This window comes from Dipodomys spectabilis, unplaced genomic scaffold (genome assembly GCF_019054845.1).
Source record: "Dipodomys spectabilis isolate Male_0828 unplaced genomic scaffold, ASM1905484v1 ptg000289l, whole genome shotgun sequence".
In the NCBI taxonomy this organism is placed as follows: domain Eukaryota; kingdom Metazoa; phylum Chordata; class Mammalia; order Rodentia; family Heteromyidae; genus Dipodomys; species Dipodomys spectabilis.
Window position 1 is genome coordinate 6,975,538 of NW_024870966.1, and position 13,604 is coordinate 6,989,141.

Sequence of the window (13,604 nt, forward strand, 5' to 3'; positions counted from 1 at the left end):
CGCACTTTACCCTTAGGAAGCACAGTGAGGTGTGTGGGGTCCCATCTTCATGGGGACACTGAAACTTTACAGTATTGGCTGTGCTTTCCCCTGTGAAACAACTGACACTCCGAGCAAGGGACCCCAGCCTGCAGGGCAGCAAGGGAAGGGGCAGCATTTCCATGAAAGAACACTGACTCGTAACCCACTCCTGTCCTCATGGACTCCCAGGCTCCCATTTAGCAAGACTGGCTTCCTCCAGGAAAGGACACACTGCGCATGCAGGACAAATTGCTTTTGGCCCATTTCCTTAGGTTAAGTAAAGAGGGCATGTAGGCTGCTGGGCGATGCTCCTCTTAAGTCATGGAGAAGCCCCTGGCCTGTCCTGGCAGGGCCTGCTCTACTTAGTCTCCATCTTCATTAAATCAGGGCCATTTGGCTGCCTTTTTGGTGACATTTCCATGCTGAGGGAAGACTCTGAGTGGCTCTTTACATTTTCCCAGGACTAGTTTGCAGTTTTTGCTCTGTCTTTGTGGTTTCCACTGTAGGCATCAGCTCAGTCTCTCTGTTCTTCACCTCGGGGGAACTTTAGCGTGGTGGTGGCCATGTTACTTAAGTGGAGTGTGTCTGTGCCCCTGTGCAGATCCCTGGCCTGACTGGAGGCGGACTAGGTATGCTCGCTGATGTCACTCTCAGCCCTTGCCCTTAGCCTGCCTGAACCCCTTCAGGACTTTCTTTGCTTTCTCCTTCCAACTTGGTATTTAAAGTTGAGCATGTTGGTATAGTGCTTCTGACCGCAGTTCACTGACTCATTGACTTGCTTTTTTCAGCAGTTGTAAAATGTGAATCTCCATAGTTGGGCTCTGTTATCCTTCAGAATTCATTTGAACTCTATTCAGTGTACCTGGATAGATGTAGGACTGACTTCCTAGAAAGCTCATGTCCCAGGAAGGAGACAGTCCCAGATGGCTTCATCGCTCAGGAATCTGGATCCACTGCTCTGGAGGTTTTTCTCTTCCTTTCCCTCTTCCATTGTTCTCTGGGAGACAATTCACCTCTCCCTGGTGGTGGTCAGCAGCCGTAGCCTCAGACTTTGGGAAGAAGAACTAAAAACTGCCTTGGGATGAGAAGGAAAGAAATTAGGTCAGCTGATAAGTACCTCCCTCACAGCCCTGGAATGCAGGTTGCTCATCCAGCTTTAGCATTTGTTCTTCAGAGGGTGAAATTTGAGACTCAGTTATGTTGTTTGCAACCAGGTCTGGAAGCCATTGTGTTAATTGTGATTGAGGGAGCTGTGGTTCTCATGGCCCCAAGACAGGGCTTGATTAACACGAGAATACCATGGAGATGACAGTGCAAGGATTGGCAGCTCAGGAGACATCCAGATGTGAAGACAGCTGTTCTGTAGCCTGATGAGATGCCAAATATTTATGACTTTCAAAAGTTCATATTCATAAATAGCCATTTTTACCACTTTACTAATGGTTTCTCCAATGCAAAACAAGCATTATTTAGTTCTTTCCCCAAATACCACCAACATGGAATCGAAATCTCAGCAATTATCATCATTCACAAATAATTTACATTTCTGGGCAAATGGAAGATACCATATCATCATTATTGTATTTGTTCAATTTATGTAATGCCTCCTTGGAGGACTCATTTGGAAGTGTGTATGGATAGTATAGATACAAAATGGATTGGAGAAAATATTGGACGTTAACATTGCGCTGTGGAGTGTTATCTTCCAAATTAATATAAAAATCATTTAGGCATTCAAATATATTGCTGGAAAAAGTAGAGTGAGTAAAAGAATGCAATTTGGGAGCTCATTTACTAGGGAAAAAATAGGGATGTGTCTCAAACTGTGTCTCGTCCTTTAATTCTAACAGACTTTTACTGGTTTCATAAGGATAAAATATATATCTTGTGTTTTTAAAAATATCATTAACTTTGGAGTTCATATTTAAGAGGCAAAAAGTGTCTATGATGTCAACCACCCACCTGGAAGTAAGAAATTGCCGTTCATAGTAGCAGGCTTCCCTCCTCCCTGCTCATCACACACAATAAGAAGTCAACAACTGTTAGGGCACACATGGGGACCTGTGTGCCCACAGCCACATGGACCAGACACCACTGTTTGCTAACAGCTGGGTCCGTTTCCTTTTCCTCTGCCTTGATTTGTTCATTGGTCTCTTTCTTCCCGCTCCTTCTCCTTTCCAGCCAGCTATGTCTTGTATGAGGAATTCCTTTCTTTCCCACTTGACATTCGATGAGCCTACCTCTCCCTTCCTCCCTTCCTGAGGAGGAGAATTGCACCATAACTCACTGTAGAGTTGGTGGTGATTGCCTCTAAATTGGCCAACAGGGACACAGGCAGATTTGAAGAAATAAAAGACCTGTCTTTGCCATGGCCCGAGAGGAGGGGCTGTGTACACATTTTGCCTGATAATAAGGCCTGGCTGCACATTTCCAAAAAAAGTATAGAACATGACTGACCAGGATTACAAGTCTGAGATTAATTTTTATGTAGTTTTAACAAGAAATAAAATTTAAAGTTTTTTTTTTTCCAAATTGGAAAACCTTATCTCAGGAAACATTTAATGCAATTATGAGAAAGAAATATCATATTCTTCTAATCCTGAGTGACCTTCTCCCCCAAAATAAATGTCCAGAGGTTCAAGTGACTGGTACTTTGGCTGGTTGGCCTTAAGTAAGGCTTGGCTTCCATCTGGGGTCTCTGATCTCTCTCCCTGATTGTTTAATGCCAGACCCTTGGGTGTGGACTTCTCCCAGGAGCACTCTTCTCTTGCCCATCTAATTCTATCTTTTCATCCACTTGCAGGGCAACTTTGTCGCTTGCATGACAGCTATTTTACGCCAGATGGAGGATTACCACTACGCTCACTTGATCAAGACTTTCGGGAAAATGAGGACGGATGTTGTGGTGAGTGTCCCGCGCTCCTCTTCACGCACTTGCATGTGGGGCCAGCAAGGGCAGCAGAAGACGACAGCATTTCCATTTTTAGTAGATTTTCAAGTGAACACTTGCTCTGATTGATTTCAGTGTAGGCCAAGCATGTGTCTAATAGGATAAGGGTTCTGAGTTGTTGACGGGTAGCTGATGCTGACCTAGAGGATGTCTTAGTGTCTAGGCCAGAGGAATCTCCTCTGTTCTGGTCATGGTGTCCTGTCCTGTGCTTGTAGCTCATTCACACATGGTCGGCTAGTGGCTTCTGTTTTTATTGGTTCATAGAGCATGGCCAAACACTGTTATTAATTAGCTCTAGTCATTGATACTCATCATATTTCTGCAGATAACTCTCTAGTCATCCCAGATAAAACTATGATGCAGCTTAATTAAGAAAAGTATAATGGGGCGAGATTTAATGCTTCGGAGGTTCCTCCCTAGTGATCTCAAATTACCTTGCCATATGGCAGTGTCCTCTGCAGAGCTGTAACCAAACCTTCTGGCACAACTCCTGATGGGAAGCTGACGTGATTCCTGATGCTAGGCCTAAGGGCCTGACGGTCCCTCTATAATACCCACAGATCCCCTCCAAAGGCTGCCCCCAGAACATGGTTTCTTGTACCCAACCTTTATCTTATTAAAGGATGGAAAGAAGAGATTGGTTTTTAATGATTTTTTTTCAGAAGATTCTATGACAAATTTCCTTATTGTTGCCAAGAGGGCTGGATAGAGAAAGAGTAAGAGAGAGAGAAAGTGAGGAGAGAGAGAGAGAGAGAGAGAGAGAGGGAGAGAGAGAGTCAGTCTAAGAACAAAAAGAAATGTATATATCAAAATCACAGCACTTTCCCTTAATTGAAAGTCAGGGTTCAAGAATAAGAATATGTAACTATTTGTATATCTGTAGTTTTTAGTTTTCCTTAAGCATTACTGTGTAGTTCATGGTAAAGGCCTACTCAAGTATTTTGGCTATATTAGAAGGTAGGATTTGTTTGAAATCAAGGCATAGTAGAATCATGTTTTATATTTGTAGCTTTTAATAGCAAAAATATGTCTTAATTATGTCCCTATGTCTGGTCAGTGGAAAGAATACAGGTCAAGACTGCATTCCAGGCTGGGTGGTAAACTTTGCAGAGTGAATACTGTGGATGCCCATTAACAATTTGTGCAATGTCGGGCCAGAAGCAACACAAACACATGTTACAGACCTCTCATGTGTGCTGTTAAACTGGCCATCACTAAGGTAGCTTCAGTGTTTTGTGAAAGGTGGTTATTCAGCGAGGTGTTTCAAAATGACTGCACTTTGCCAAATTCTAAGCATGGGCCTCTCCCTCGCTCAGAGTGAGAATCAGATACTTACTCCACAGTGTGTCCTAATTTCCCCAGGGACTTTTTTTTTTTTTCATAGACACAGCGGTTCAGAAAATCAATTCTTTGCAGACAATTTGATTTCCGTTGCAAAATGGCTTTTGTGATTTGGATATCTCAAATTCAGGATGCAACTGTGGTAAACATTTTTTTTATTGTTGTTAATCTTTCAGAACCTTTGTAAAATGTGTTCCTATCCATTAACTATATGTAGAGAGTCTTTTAGCATTTTTTTCTACTCTGCTAACTACCAAAAAACAAAAACAAAAACAAAAAGATCATTTCGTGTGAAATAACTGAAAGTTAATTAGTGTTCCGATAGGAAAAGAGCCTAAACCACCATGATTAGGGAATCATTCCCAAACAGATCACACCGACATTGTCATGGGCCACAGGGCTGTTGCTTATACAGCCTCTCAAGTGGCCCTTTAACTCTACACTAGTGAGGGAATACTCACAGGGGACAGACTGATCCAGAAAGGAAAAGGGCTGGACTAGTCCCTGTCAACCCCCCTCCCTGTGAAGGCCAACCTGTCTGCCTGCCCGCCTCAGGACAGAGTCACCCCCGTATCCAGACTCTTCTGCACCATAAATATGACTCTGTCCCATGGCTGCTGTGGTCCTGGGCTCAATGCTCATATCAGGGACGGAAGCAGGGAACTGGCCCATAAGCCTTATGGCCCCGCAGAGGGACACTGAGGGCTCAGGACCCCCCAGAGAACGCTGTCCTCTGCCTGCCTGTTGTACATTCTCTCCCGGTGCTGCCCCTGACCTCACGGCGGGCTGAAGAACACAGCTGACGACCTCCAGTTCTGAGCCATCCTCCAACACCACCTACTTCAAGTTAGCCTCAGACCCCACAGGTGGCAGGGGCCAGCTGTGCTGACCAGTACGTTACAAGCATGTGCTCCCGTATGGGAGTACATCAGGGGCGCCCATGAGCTTGGGCTCAGTGAGTCACAGAACCCAGGAGCTTCTGTGTGCTGGTTTGTTATTAAGGCTACAGGCTGGATGGAATCTTAAAGGAAAAGCAGCATGTGACCAGGCAAGGTAGATCAGGGGCATGGGTATCTTCTCTTGACCTCTGACCTCTCAGCACCCCCACCAGTTCAGTAGCCCAGAGGCGCCTCCGGTCTCTTTTGAAAGTTCTAGCATCCTCCCTTCCTCAATTTCTTCCTCTATTTCTTATTCTCACGCTGAGCAGCCTCGCCCTCCACCGCACTGACACGGCTCGGTTGTGGACACACGTGTGGCTCATTGTGAATTCCTGTCACTTGGGAAATTGTCGGGGAGTTAAGACTCCTTTTCAGGATCCTGGGCAAAGACCGACAGGCTTTTACTATTATACTTTGGGAACTTTTCGGCCGTGTGTGTGTGTGTGTGTGTGTGTAGAGTGACTAAGTGAAGGAAGAGCTATCCAGGGCCAGTGGGCAACCGAGGACAGAACGAGGGAGGTCAGCCCGAGTGCCGTGGCTCGCTCACCCGCAGCCCGGCGGCTGGAGCTGACCTGCATCTGTGTGGCTGGATCTCCAGGTGCCTTTGCACCTCAGCCTGGCACAGGAGCGCTTGCTGGGATTCCTTCCCCTCCTCGCACAGCTTCGGCCCTGTCCTCCTGGAACCCCTCGCTCTGGCCGGGCCGGGCTGGACCAGGAGACAAAGTGCTTCCCATTCTGGCCTCTGGTCATTGTGGAAGCAAGAATGCTAGCAAGGTGAGAGACCCAGCTACAAAACGCCCTGTTGTAGAGGAAGCTGGAGGGGTCTTCAAGGCACTGATGCACACAGAGGGCAGGCAAGGGGCATACAGGGGACAGGCACCAGGCTGAATGGTGGGCAGGCACTGAAGGATGATGGCCTGAATGCTCCAAGGATGGGCATCTGGGTGGGAAGAGAACCAGGCTCCGCCCCTTGGAGCTTACTTCCTGTCGATACACACAAGGTGATGGCTGGTCTCTGGACGGTGGTTCTGAGGCACAGAATTCTTTCACAGTGACTTCTTCATTCATGGTCCAGAGGAGAACGCCACAGTTAATCAGGGACAGTCAGTCAGTTGAAATCACCTGTGCTCTGAAAGCATCCCTCCACCAGGCGGACAGGGCCAGGGGATGGTTAGCCACCTCTGCGGAGAAGAACAAGGTCTGCAGGCAGGTGTCTGTGCAAAGACCCTGTGCTCAGGGAGGAGGAGGTCCTGTGGAGGCCTCCAGGGGATCCCGAGTCACCTGACACCCAGGGCTACCTCTGTTCCAGTTTCATCTTTGCTCTTTTTTTTAATCCATTTGCTGTTTCCCTCCTCTAGTTCTTTAACATTTATCCTTAAAGCATTTATTTTTGAGTGAACTCCTTGTTTGGAGACCGCAGCGGAGTCGCATGCAGCTGGTAGAAGCGCTGTGCTGTGTGCCTGGCCCAGCTTTTCCCCATGGTACCGTCTCCCACCACAGCCCGTGCCCCGCCGTGCACGTGGGCCACCGGCCTCACTCGGCTTCCTTCAGCAGGGCATGTGTTTTTGCCCTAACTTTGTGTGATGATTCATTTTAAATGTACAGAACAGCACAGATGGGTGTCACTGCCGTGAGCTGTCCAAGAGACCTGCCGCCTGGGGGCTGCGTGGCCGCGTCTCCCTGTGTCTCTGTCCAGAGAACGAGGGAACTGTCTGGTAGTCTCAAGGTTCAGGAAGCAGAGCCATCTTCCCACCAGCTGGGCTCAGGCGCTCTCTTTCCCCGGCCCCCGGGCAGGATCCAGGCCAGATTTTCCTGTCGCCTTGTGTCTCTTGGTGTTCTTTTCCACACTAAACCTGTCATCTTACTTTTTTCTTGTCTTCATGTCATTGATTATTAATTTATTAATTTATCTACTTATCTTGAAAAGAATGAGCTGAGAGATTGATAGGCTGTCTCCCATCCCAGAATTTTTTTTTTCAGTTCTTTTGTAACATCTTTCAACGTGTTTCCAAAACCAGCCTTCTTCCCTCCCTGTCCTGACTGCCACCACCTCTATCATGGCCTGAAAGCCATGATAGAGCCCCAAGATTCACACTCAGCTTGTTAGCCACGGGTTTCAGAGATGGGTTGGGTATTTCCTGCTGTGTTCCATCAGAAGGCTAGGGTGGCACACCAATGCTCTCCCACAAACCCATCGGACCACTTGGTCCAAAGGTGGCAACCTCCTGGTGCTTCCATTGCAAAGAAATACCCCTCTCCTTGGCAGTGTTCAACCCACTCAACCCAACATTGGTAGACACACAGCTTCCTCCAGCCCTTCATTGAATGGGTGGAAAACTCGCAGCCCTTGTTGGTGACTGTTGTTCCTTTGCCATAGCAACAAGCCTGAAGATGCCTCATGTCTCTGAGCGCGACTGGGGCAGTGTCACTGCCTTGATCAGATCTGTATTGGGAACCGTCATGCTGGGTGAAGTTCAGGGACAAACCAGGACAATAATAGCTGGGTTAAGAGTCTCTTCCAGTGTGAGGAGATGAGCATGAGTGTTCGCTCAAGGTAGCCTGTGGGACGCGCTGATGGCTGGAGTCAGCGCCGTGCATTTATTCTACAGGACATCCTGTGAGTAATCGAGCTAAGCAATGCTAGAAGAACGAATCAGCGATGACTGGGGATGTTCCCAGAACGTCCCTTGTGGACTTGGAGATCTCCCTGGACAGCCAGTGAAGCCTCCCCATCAATTCTGAGGGCCACCATGACGGCTGAATTATGCAGAACAACAAGGATGCCTGCAGAGCCTCGTCTCCCACTCCGGGAAGCATTTTGTTTGATCAGCAAAGTCCCAAAATTTAACAGCTGAGCCATGCTAATGAAGTACAAGACTGCGTCTCCTAGAAAAGAAAGAAAAGAAGCTGGGAAAAGATGTTTCTCTCCCCGAATAATGAAATTCAGACCCTGCATCCCAATTATTAAGTCTGGAAAACTCATCAGCAAAGAAGTGAACAATTCCATGCAAATAGAGACAGAGCTAAATTGTAGCACTCCGCTGGGGACGCACACACCCTGATCATCAGAGACTCTTGAAAAAAGCGGGAAACTGAGTAGTGACGTGGGAATTTTAATAATTAATCTGTAATAAGGAGCCATTTGTGTGTTGGGGTAGAGGGTGGGCACAGGAGAATTCTGGTGATCCTGACTTCTTGCAGTCACGGGATTCAAGGACAGTTTGGAGGACTTCTGCCCCTACTTTTCCTGCCTAACTCTGCCCCCATCCCTAACCCAGCCCAGAGCGCTGTGTCACCAAAGACAAAATAACAATCACCACACCAGGCACCAGTAGCTTACGCCTGTAGTCCTAGCTATTTAGGAGGCTGAGGTCTGCAGTAGGGGTTCAAGTCTAGCCCAGGCAGGAAACCCATGAGATTCTTATTTCTAATTAACCATCAAAAAGATGAAGTTGAGCTGTAGCTTGGGAGGTCAAGTGTCAGCATTGAGTCCAAAAGCCAAGCAAGAATGTGAGGCCCTGAGTTCAAGCCCTAGTGCCAGCACAGAACCAAACCAGAAGCAGAAAGCAGAAAGAAGCCTGAAAGTCCCTGTGTGGCTTGTGCTTCGTGCACTGAAAAGCTTGGTGGCTGCTTACATTCCCTTGGCTACCTTGGCCTTCACAGCCACGGCACCTAATTGTGACTTGGCAATCTCTGGCTCTCATCCCACCCCAGGTCCTGAGAACAAGTGGGTTGATAGGATTCTTGTGGGGCTTAGGATAAACTTGCTTTGTTCAAGTCAGCACAGAGTAAGCATCCAGCCCTCATGCATGGGAAATTCTCCCGGTTCTATTAGCACAGAAGGCAGGCGACTGGACCCTGCTAACACCAGGAGCTCTCTTAGCAGGCTAGAAGCAGGGTCGGCCAAGGGGGAAACCCTTCATTCTACTTGAGAAGTGGAAATCACTGCATGAAACTGGAAACATCATTGAGTGGCTTGAGATGAAGCTGCAGCAGAGAAGCGGTGGATCGGTGGCTGCACACTCACGTGGCCTGCAAAGGCATGCTCACGGGGTCTACAGCACGGGGAGTCCGTGCATATGCCTTGTATTTTTTCAGTTCCATCAGGAAAGGATCATTGAACAGGTTCGCATATTTAACTTAACATGGGCTATTCATAGTGAAAACAATAAATGTAGAATAAATTCAAGAAGCTATCACCTTCCTGTTAGTTTTGCAAAAATCATGTTTTCCTCTTAGCAAAAAGGTAAGGAATGCATACTTTTTAACCCACAGGGAATCTACTTTATTTGACTGTAGAGAGAAATACTTTTCGAGAGGGACAATTTCAAAATATGTCCTTAACAAAGCCGTCTCTGACCAGAGGCACACCGATAAGCAGAAAGACAGAACAAATACATAGCTCCCCTGAAATACATCTTCATTAGTTTTCAGAATGTTCTCATTCAGCTAAAAAGAATGGGGTCTTTTATTATGCCATCATTCATGCCTTCTTCCAAGGGGTTGCTTTCCCCTTGTTCCCGGCAGACTGATTCAATGTTGTGTTTTTGTTGTGTTTTCATTTCAGGATTTTCTAATGGAGACATTCATCATGTTTAAGAACCTCATTGGGAAGAACGTCTATCCTTTCGACTGGGTCATCATGAACATGATGCAGAATAAGTAAGTGTGGGGAGAAGCTGGGAACAGAGGTGTTTCTTGGGGGCCAAGGTGGTGGCTTTCCCCAAGAGCTGCTGCCTTGCATCATTCAGAGGGCTGTGTGTGTATATCCTTCTGGCCCATGTGGCTCTGATGCTAGGAGCCAGGCTCTGTCCCGAGGTGGCAGCTATTTTAGCCACAGTAAGGGAAGAAAGGAACTGCTCTCCATCAATACCGGCTCATTTTAAGCAGATGTCTTCATTAGCGGAGGAAATTCTCAGCTCTGCTCTAGCCCTTTGTAAGGACTTGCATTTTGCATAGTTTAGATTAAAAAACATCACGAGCATTTTCTCCATCCTGATGAAATACTGAACCGGTGCTTCACCTAGCTTCTCCCTGGGAAGACTGTTGGCTAATATTCTGGCACTTTGGGTTTTGTAATTTCCAGAAGCACCACACATGATCACAAGACTGCTCAGTCATTTGGGACTTTTTAGGAGAAATCTCTCTGGATCTAGTTTCTTCTTGTTACATTTTTGTGAAGATAACTGTGGATACACATGCATGTGTAGGGAAGAATGTTGAGATCCATATACCCGACTTTGTTCTCTGAATTACTGCACTCTATTAAGACAGATGGATGGCTACAGGTAGTGTGTGGACTCGTATTCACTGGAGTTGGTATTTATTTGTGTGCAGTTCTATCCTGTGCATATGATTTTGAACTTACTACTACTACAGTCAAGCTAAGTGCATTTCTGTCACCACGCTGTCCCTCTCCTGGCCCATTTATAACCATATTCGCTTTCTCTCTCCAACAGCACTAATCCTTGGCCACCACTCAATTTTGCAGTTTCTAAAATGCTCAAAAGTATTATAAATTCACGTCAGCGATGTATAATTTTTTGGAGTTAGCCTTTTCCATTCTTAGGTGGTTATGTTCCTTTTCCTTGTTGACTAGTATTCCTTATTGCTTTCCTTTTGAGGATCATCTGGGTTCCTCGCTATCCGCAGCTATTATGAGCAAAGCTGCAATGCACGTTTATGCCTCAGTTTTTCAGTGAACGTAAATCTTAATCTCTGTGGCGTAAATGCTCAGGAGTGCAAAGGCTGGCCTGCGTGGTGATCGCATGTCAGGTAATCTAAGAAGCTGCTAGCCCACGCTCTGCCGTTCTCCATTCTCACTAGCAATGTGCTATGTGTCCAGGCTCCCCACATCCAATCTTCGCACTTGGTGCTAGGATTTTTGTTATTTTAGCTGTAGGCTGTGCCTGTAGTATTTCTCCTTGTGGTGTCCATCTACGTTCACCGATTGCTTTGCCTTTTGTTAAGGCCTCTGTGGACCATGTCACAACAGCAGAGACCTCTCTTTGGGCGTCCCCTGGGTCTTGTTCCATTCTGTGCCTGCAGGGACATAGGTGGCCTTTTGCTTGGTCTCCCATAGGGTGAGCCTGAGGGCATGTTGGTTCTCAAGTCAGATGCAACCATGGTGAAGTTTTCACCTGGGAGACACCATTAGAGATGTGAAGCGGGTAAGCAGGGGATGGGAGGGCATGGCCAGAGATTCAGCCCCAGCCAGGGGAACAGGCAAGTCATGGCTTCTCCTTCTCCCCTTTCCTCCTGCTGTGCTGCTTTATGTGATGAAGAGGCTTTCTCTGGGCTATTAAATCCTCAGCTGCAAAAGCAAGTCCTAGTCCTCTCCCTTTTTCTCCTAACAAGGATGTTTCTGTTTTGTGATTGGCAATTTAGAATTACTCTGAAGAGCTGCAAAAGTGTTTTTAATAGGCTTCTTTTGCACATAAGAAAAACAAACAAATCAGCAACAATAACACCCCTTTCCTCCCCCTCCCCCTAGAAGCAGAGGTGTCTGGGTATTTATGGACCAGTTCTTGAGGGGTATGTGCTGCAGCCCTTCCAGGCTCTGGTCTCGTGCAGGGTAGGCTGAGGGGAGCGGGACACTCCCCCACCCCCTGGTTTGGACTTGACTTCAGGGTCCCCCCCATCATAATGCTCAGACTGTGGGCTGTACATCTGGTGTCATGGCCCTAACAGAGCTTCTGGGAGGGGTTGGAGGCGTGGTTCACACTGCTGGGCATGGACCACACATTTTCCTGGACAGCCACGTCCCAAGCCAGGGTGAGCTGCGCAGGGACGGCCGGGGCGCAGATGGGTTAGGCAGACATGCTCCAGTGGCAGTGGGAATGAGGGCTGTCCGCATGCCTGCACCCCGACGCTGCCCTTCCAGTGGGATAAACCAGCGGCTTGCAGAAGCCAACGCTGTTGCTGTTTCAGGGTCATTGCTTGCTTGGGGCCCAGTGCTCACAGCTCCGTTAGGGAGGCAGCTGCTCCCTGGCCGTTCAGAATGCCTTGCTCCAAAGTTGGCTTCACGGTGCAGAGTTTATTTGGGTTTTCACATGGTGAGGGCCTTTGTTGTGATGTGTTGCTGTATAGACCCTTGTTCCAGAACAAAAGTGAGTGACCTTCTAGGTGCTGTGTCTCAGGGTCCCTCTGGGAATACCAGCTAAGGAACTGTGCTCACACCAACGGGTCTCTTAGGCGGCCACTATGCGGGCACCCATTGCACCCGTGGGGAAACTGAGGCATAGAGCTTCATTTTCCAGCTGAACTATCGTATTTACATCTGCCTAACCATTCAGAGTCAAGTCCTAACTCGCCAGCTCCCGTCTTTCTTCATCCCAAGTGTGCCTCCATTTCCCCAAGAGACTGTTGTAGTTTATTCTAGCATCTTTTAAGCATAGGTTTTCCATGAGTGACTTTTGAGCAAAGAAGACCTGCTGTTTCTTCACCTTCACCACTGGAAGCATATGCTATCAGCACCCGGCCCCTTAACACACTGTCCACCAGTCCCGCTGTGTGCACTGGAAGGATGGAAATCTTACAAATCCCGGACAATGATTTCTCAATAGAACATATGTACATATCACATAATAGGGTTTCTATGTCATATCTTCTCTTTATTTGTATATGTATGCTTACATGTATATGAATGTATGCATGTACGTATGTATTCATCATTTTTGCCTGTGATGTAATAAATGACTGTTTTCATGCTGCCAGGCTTGTCCCTCATCCCCCACCAGCATGCACCAGAGACTCCATGGCCCTACTAGCCTAAGCTGTGATTCTCTGAAGCTTCGGGAGTCTGTATTTAAGTGTTAATGACACAGCTGGACATGGAGTTTTACCGCCCACAACTTAGGAATTGACAAAATCAGCCTCTCTGGTGTCTTAAATATTTGTGTGCTTGTTCAGCTTTGTCTCTGTGAATGTAGCTCCCCAGTACACGAAGCTTGTAAAATGTAATTAAAGACAGCGGCTGGTAGACTGGGTGTCACAGATTGTAAATCAAGATCAAAGCGTTAGGACTGAATGAGCATCCCAAAGGGCAACCAGTGCTTGGTTGCTGCGTTGGAGAATGACCGATTGGCAATGGCATCGCAGCAGTGCACTAAGGTAGGATATGGCCAGATGGCAAGATGGCATTTAACATGAGCCTAGTTCAGAAATAGTAGACTCACGTGAGCTCGCGTGCTGGCGTCTCGAAGCGCTTTATGATCCTCCCAGAGTGGGTGCGTCACCACTCACGATCCCAGGCTGCATCTGAAGCCACGTTGGCCCCGAGGGCCACACCTGTCCTGGCTCTGAGGAGCGCTTTCCAGGTGTTCCCTGAGTGTCGCCTAGCCCACAGTTATGCG

The 13,604-nt window shown here is 47.4% G+C and overlaps 1 protein-coding gene across 1 annotated transcript in view; it reads left to right on the plus strand.

Moving 5' to 3' along the window:
• Dock1 (dedicator of cytokinesis 1) overlaps positions 1-13,604 on the plus strand; it is a 439,069-nt gene that overhangs the window by 281,075 nt on the left and 144,390 nt on the right. The window contains exons 28-29 of the mRNA XM_042701327.1: positions 2,825-2,926; positions 9,818-9,912. Coding sequence (XP_042557261.1) covers positions 2,825-2,926; positions 9,818-9,912 — 197 coding nt within the window. The remainder of the gene's footprint in view (positions 1-2,824; positions 2,927-9,817; positions 9,913-13,604) is intronic.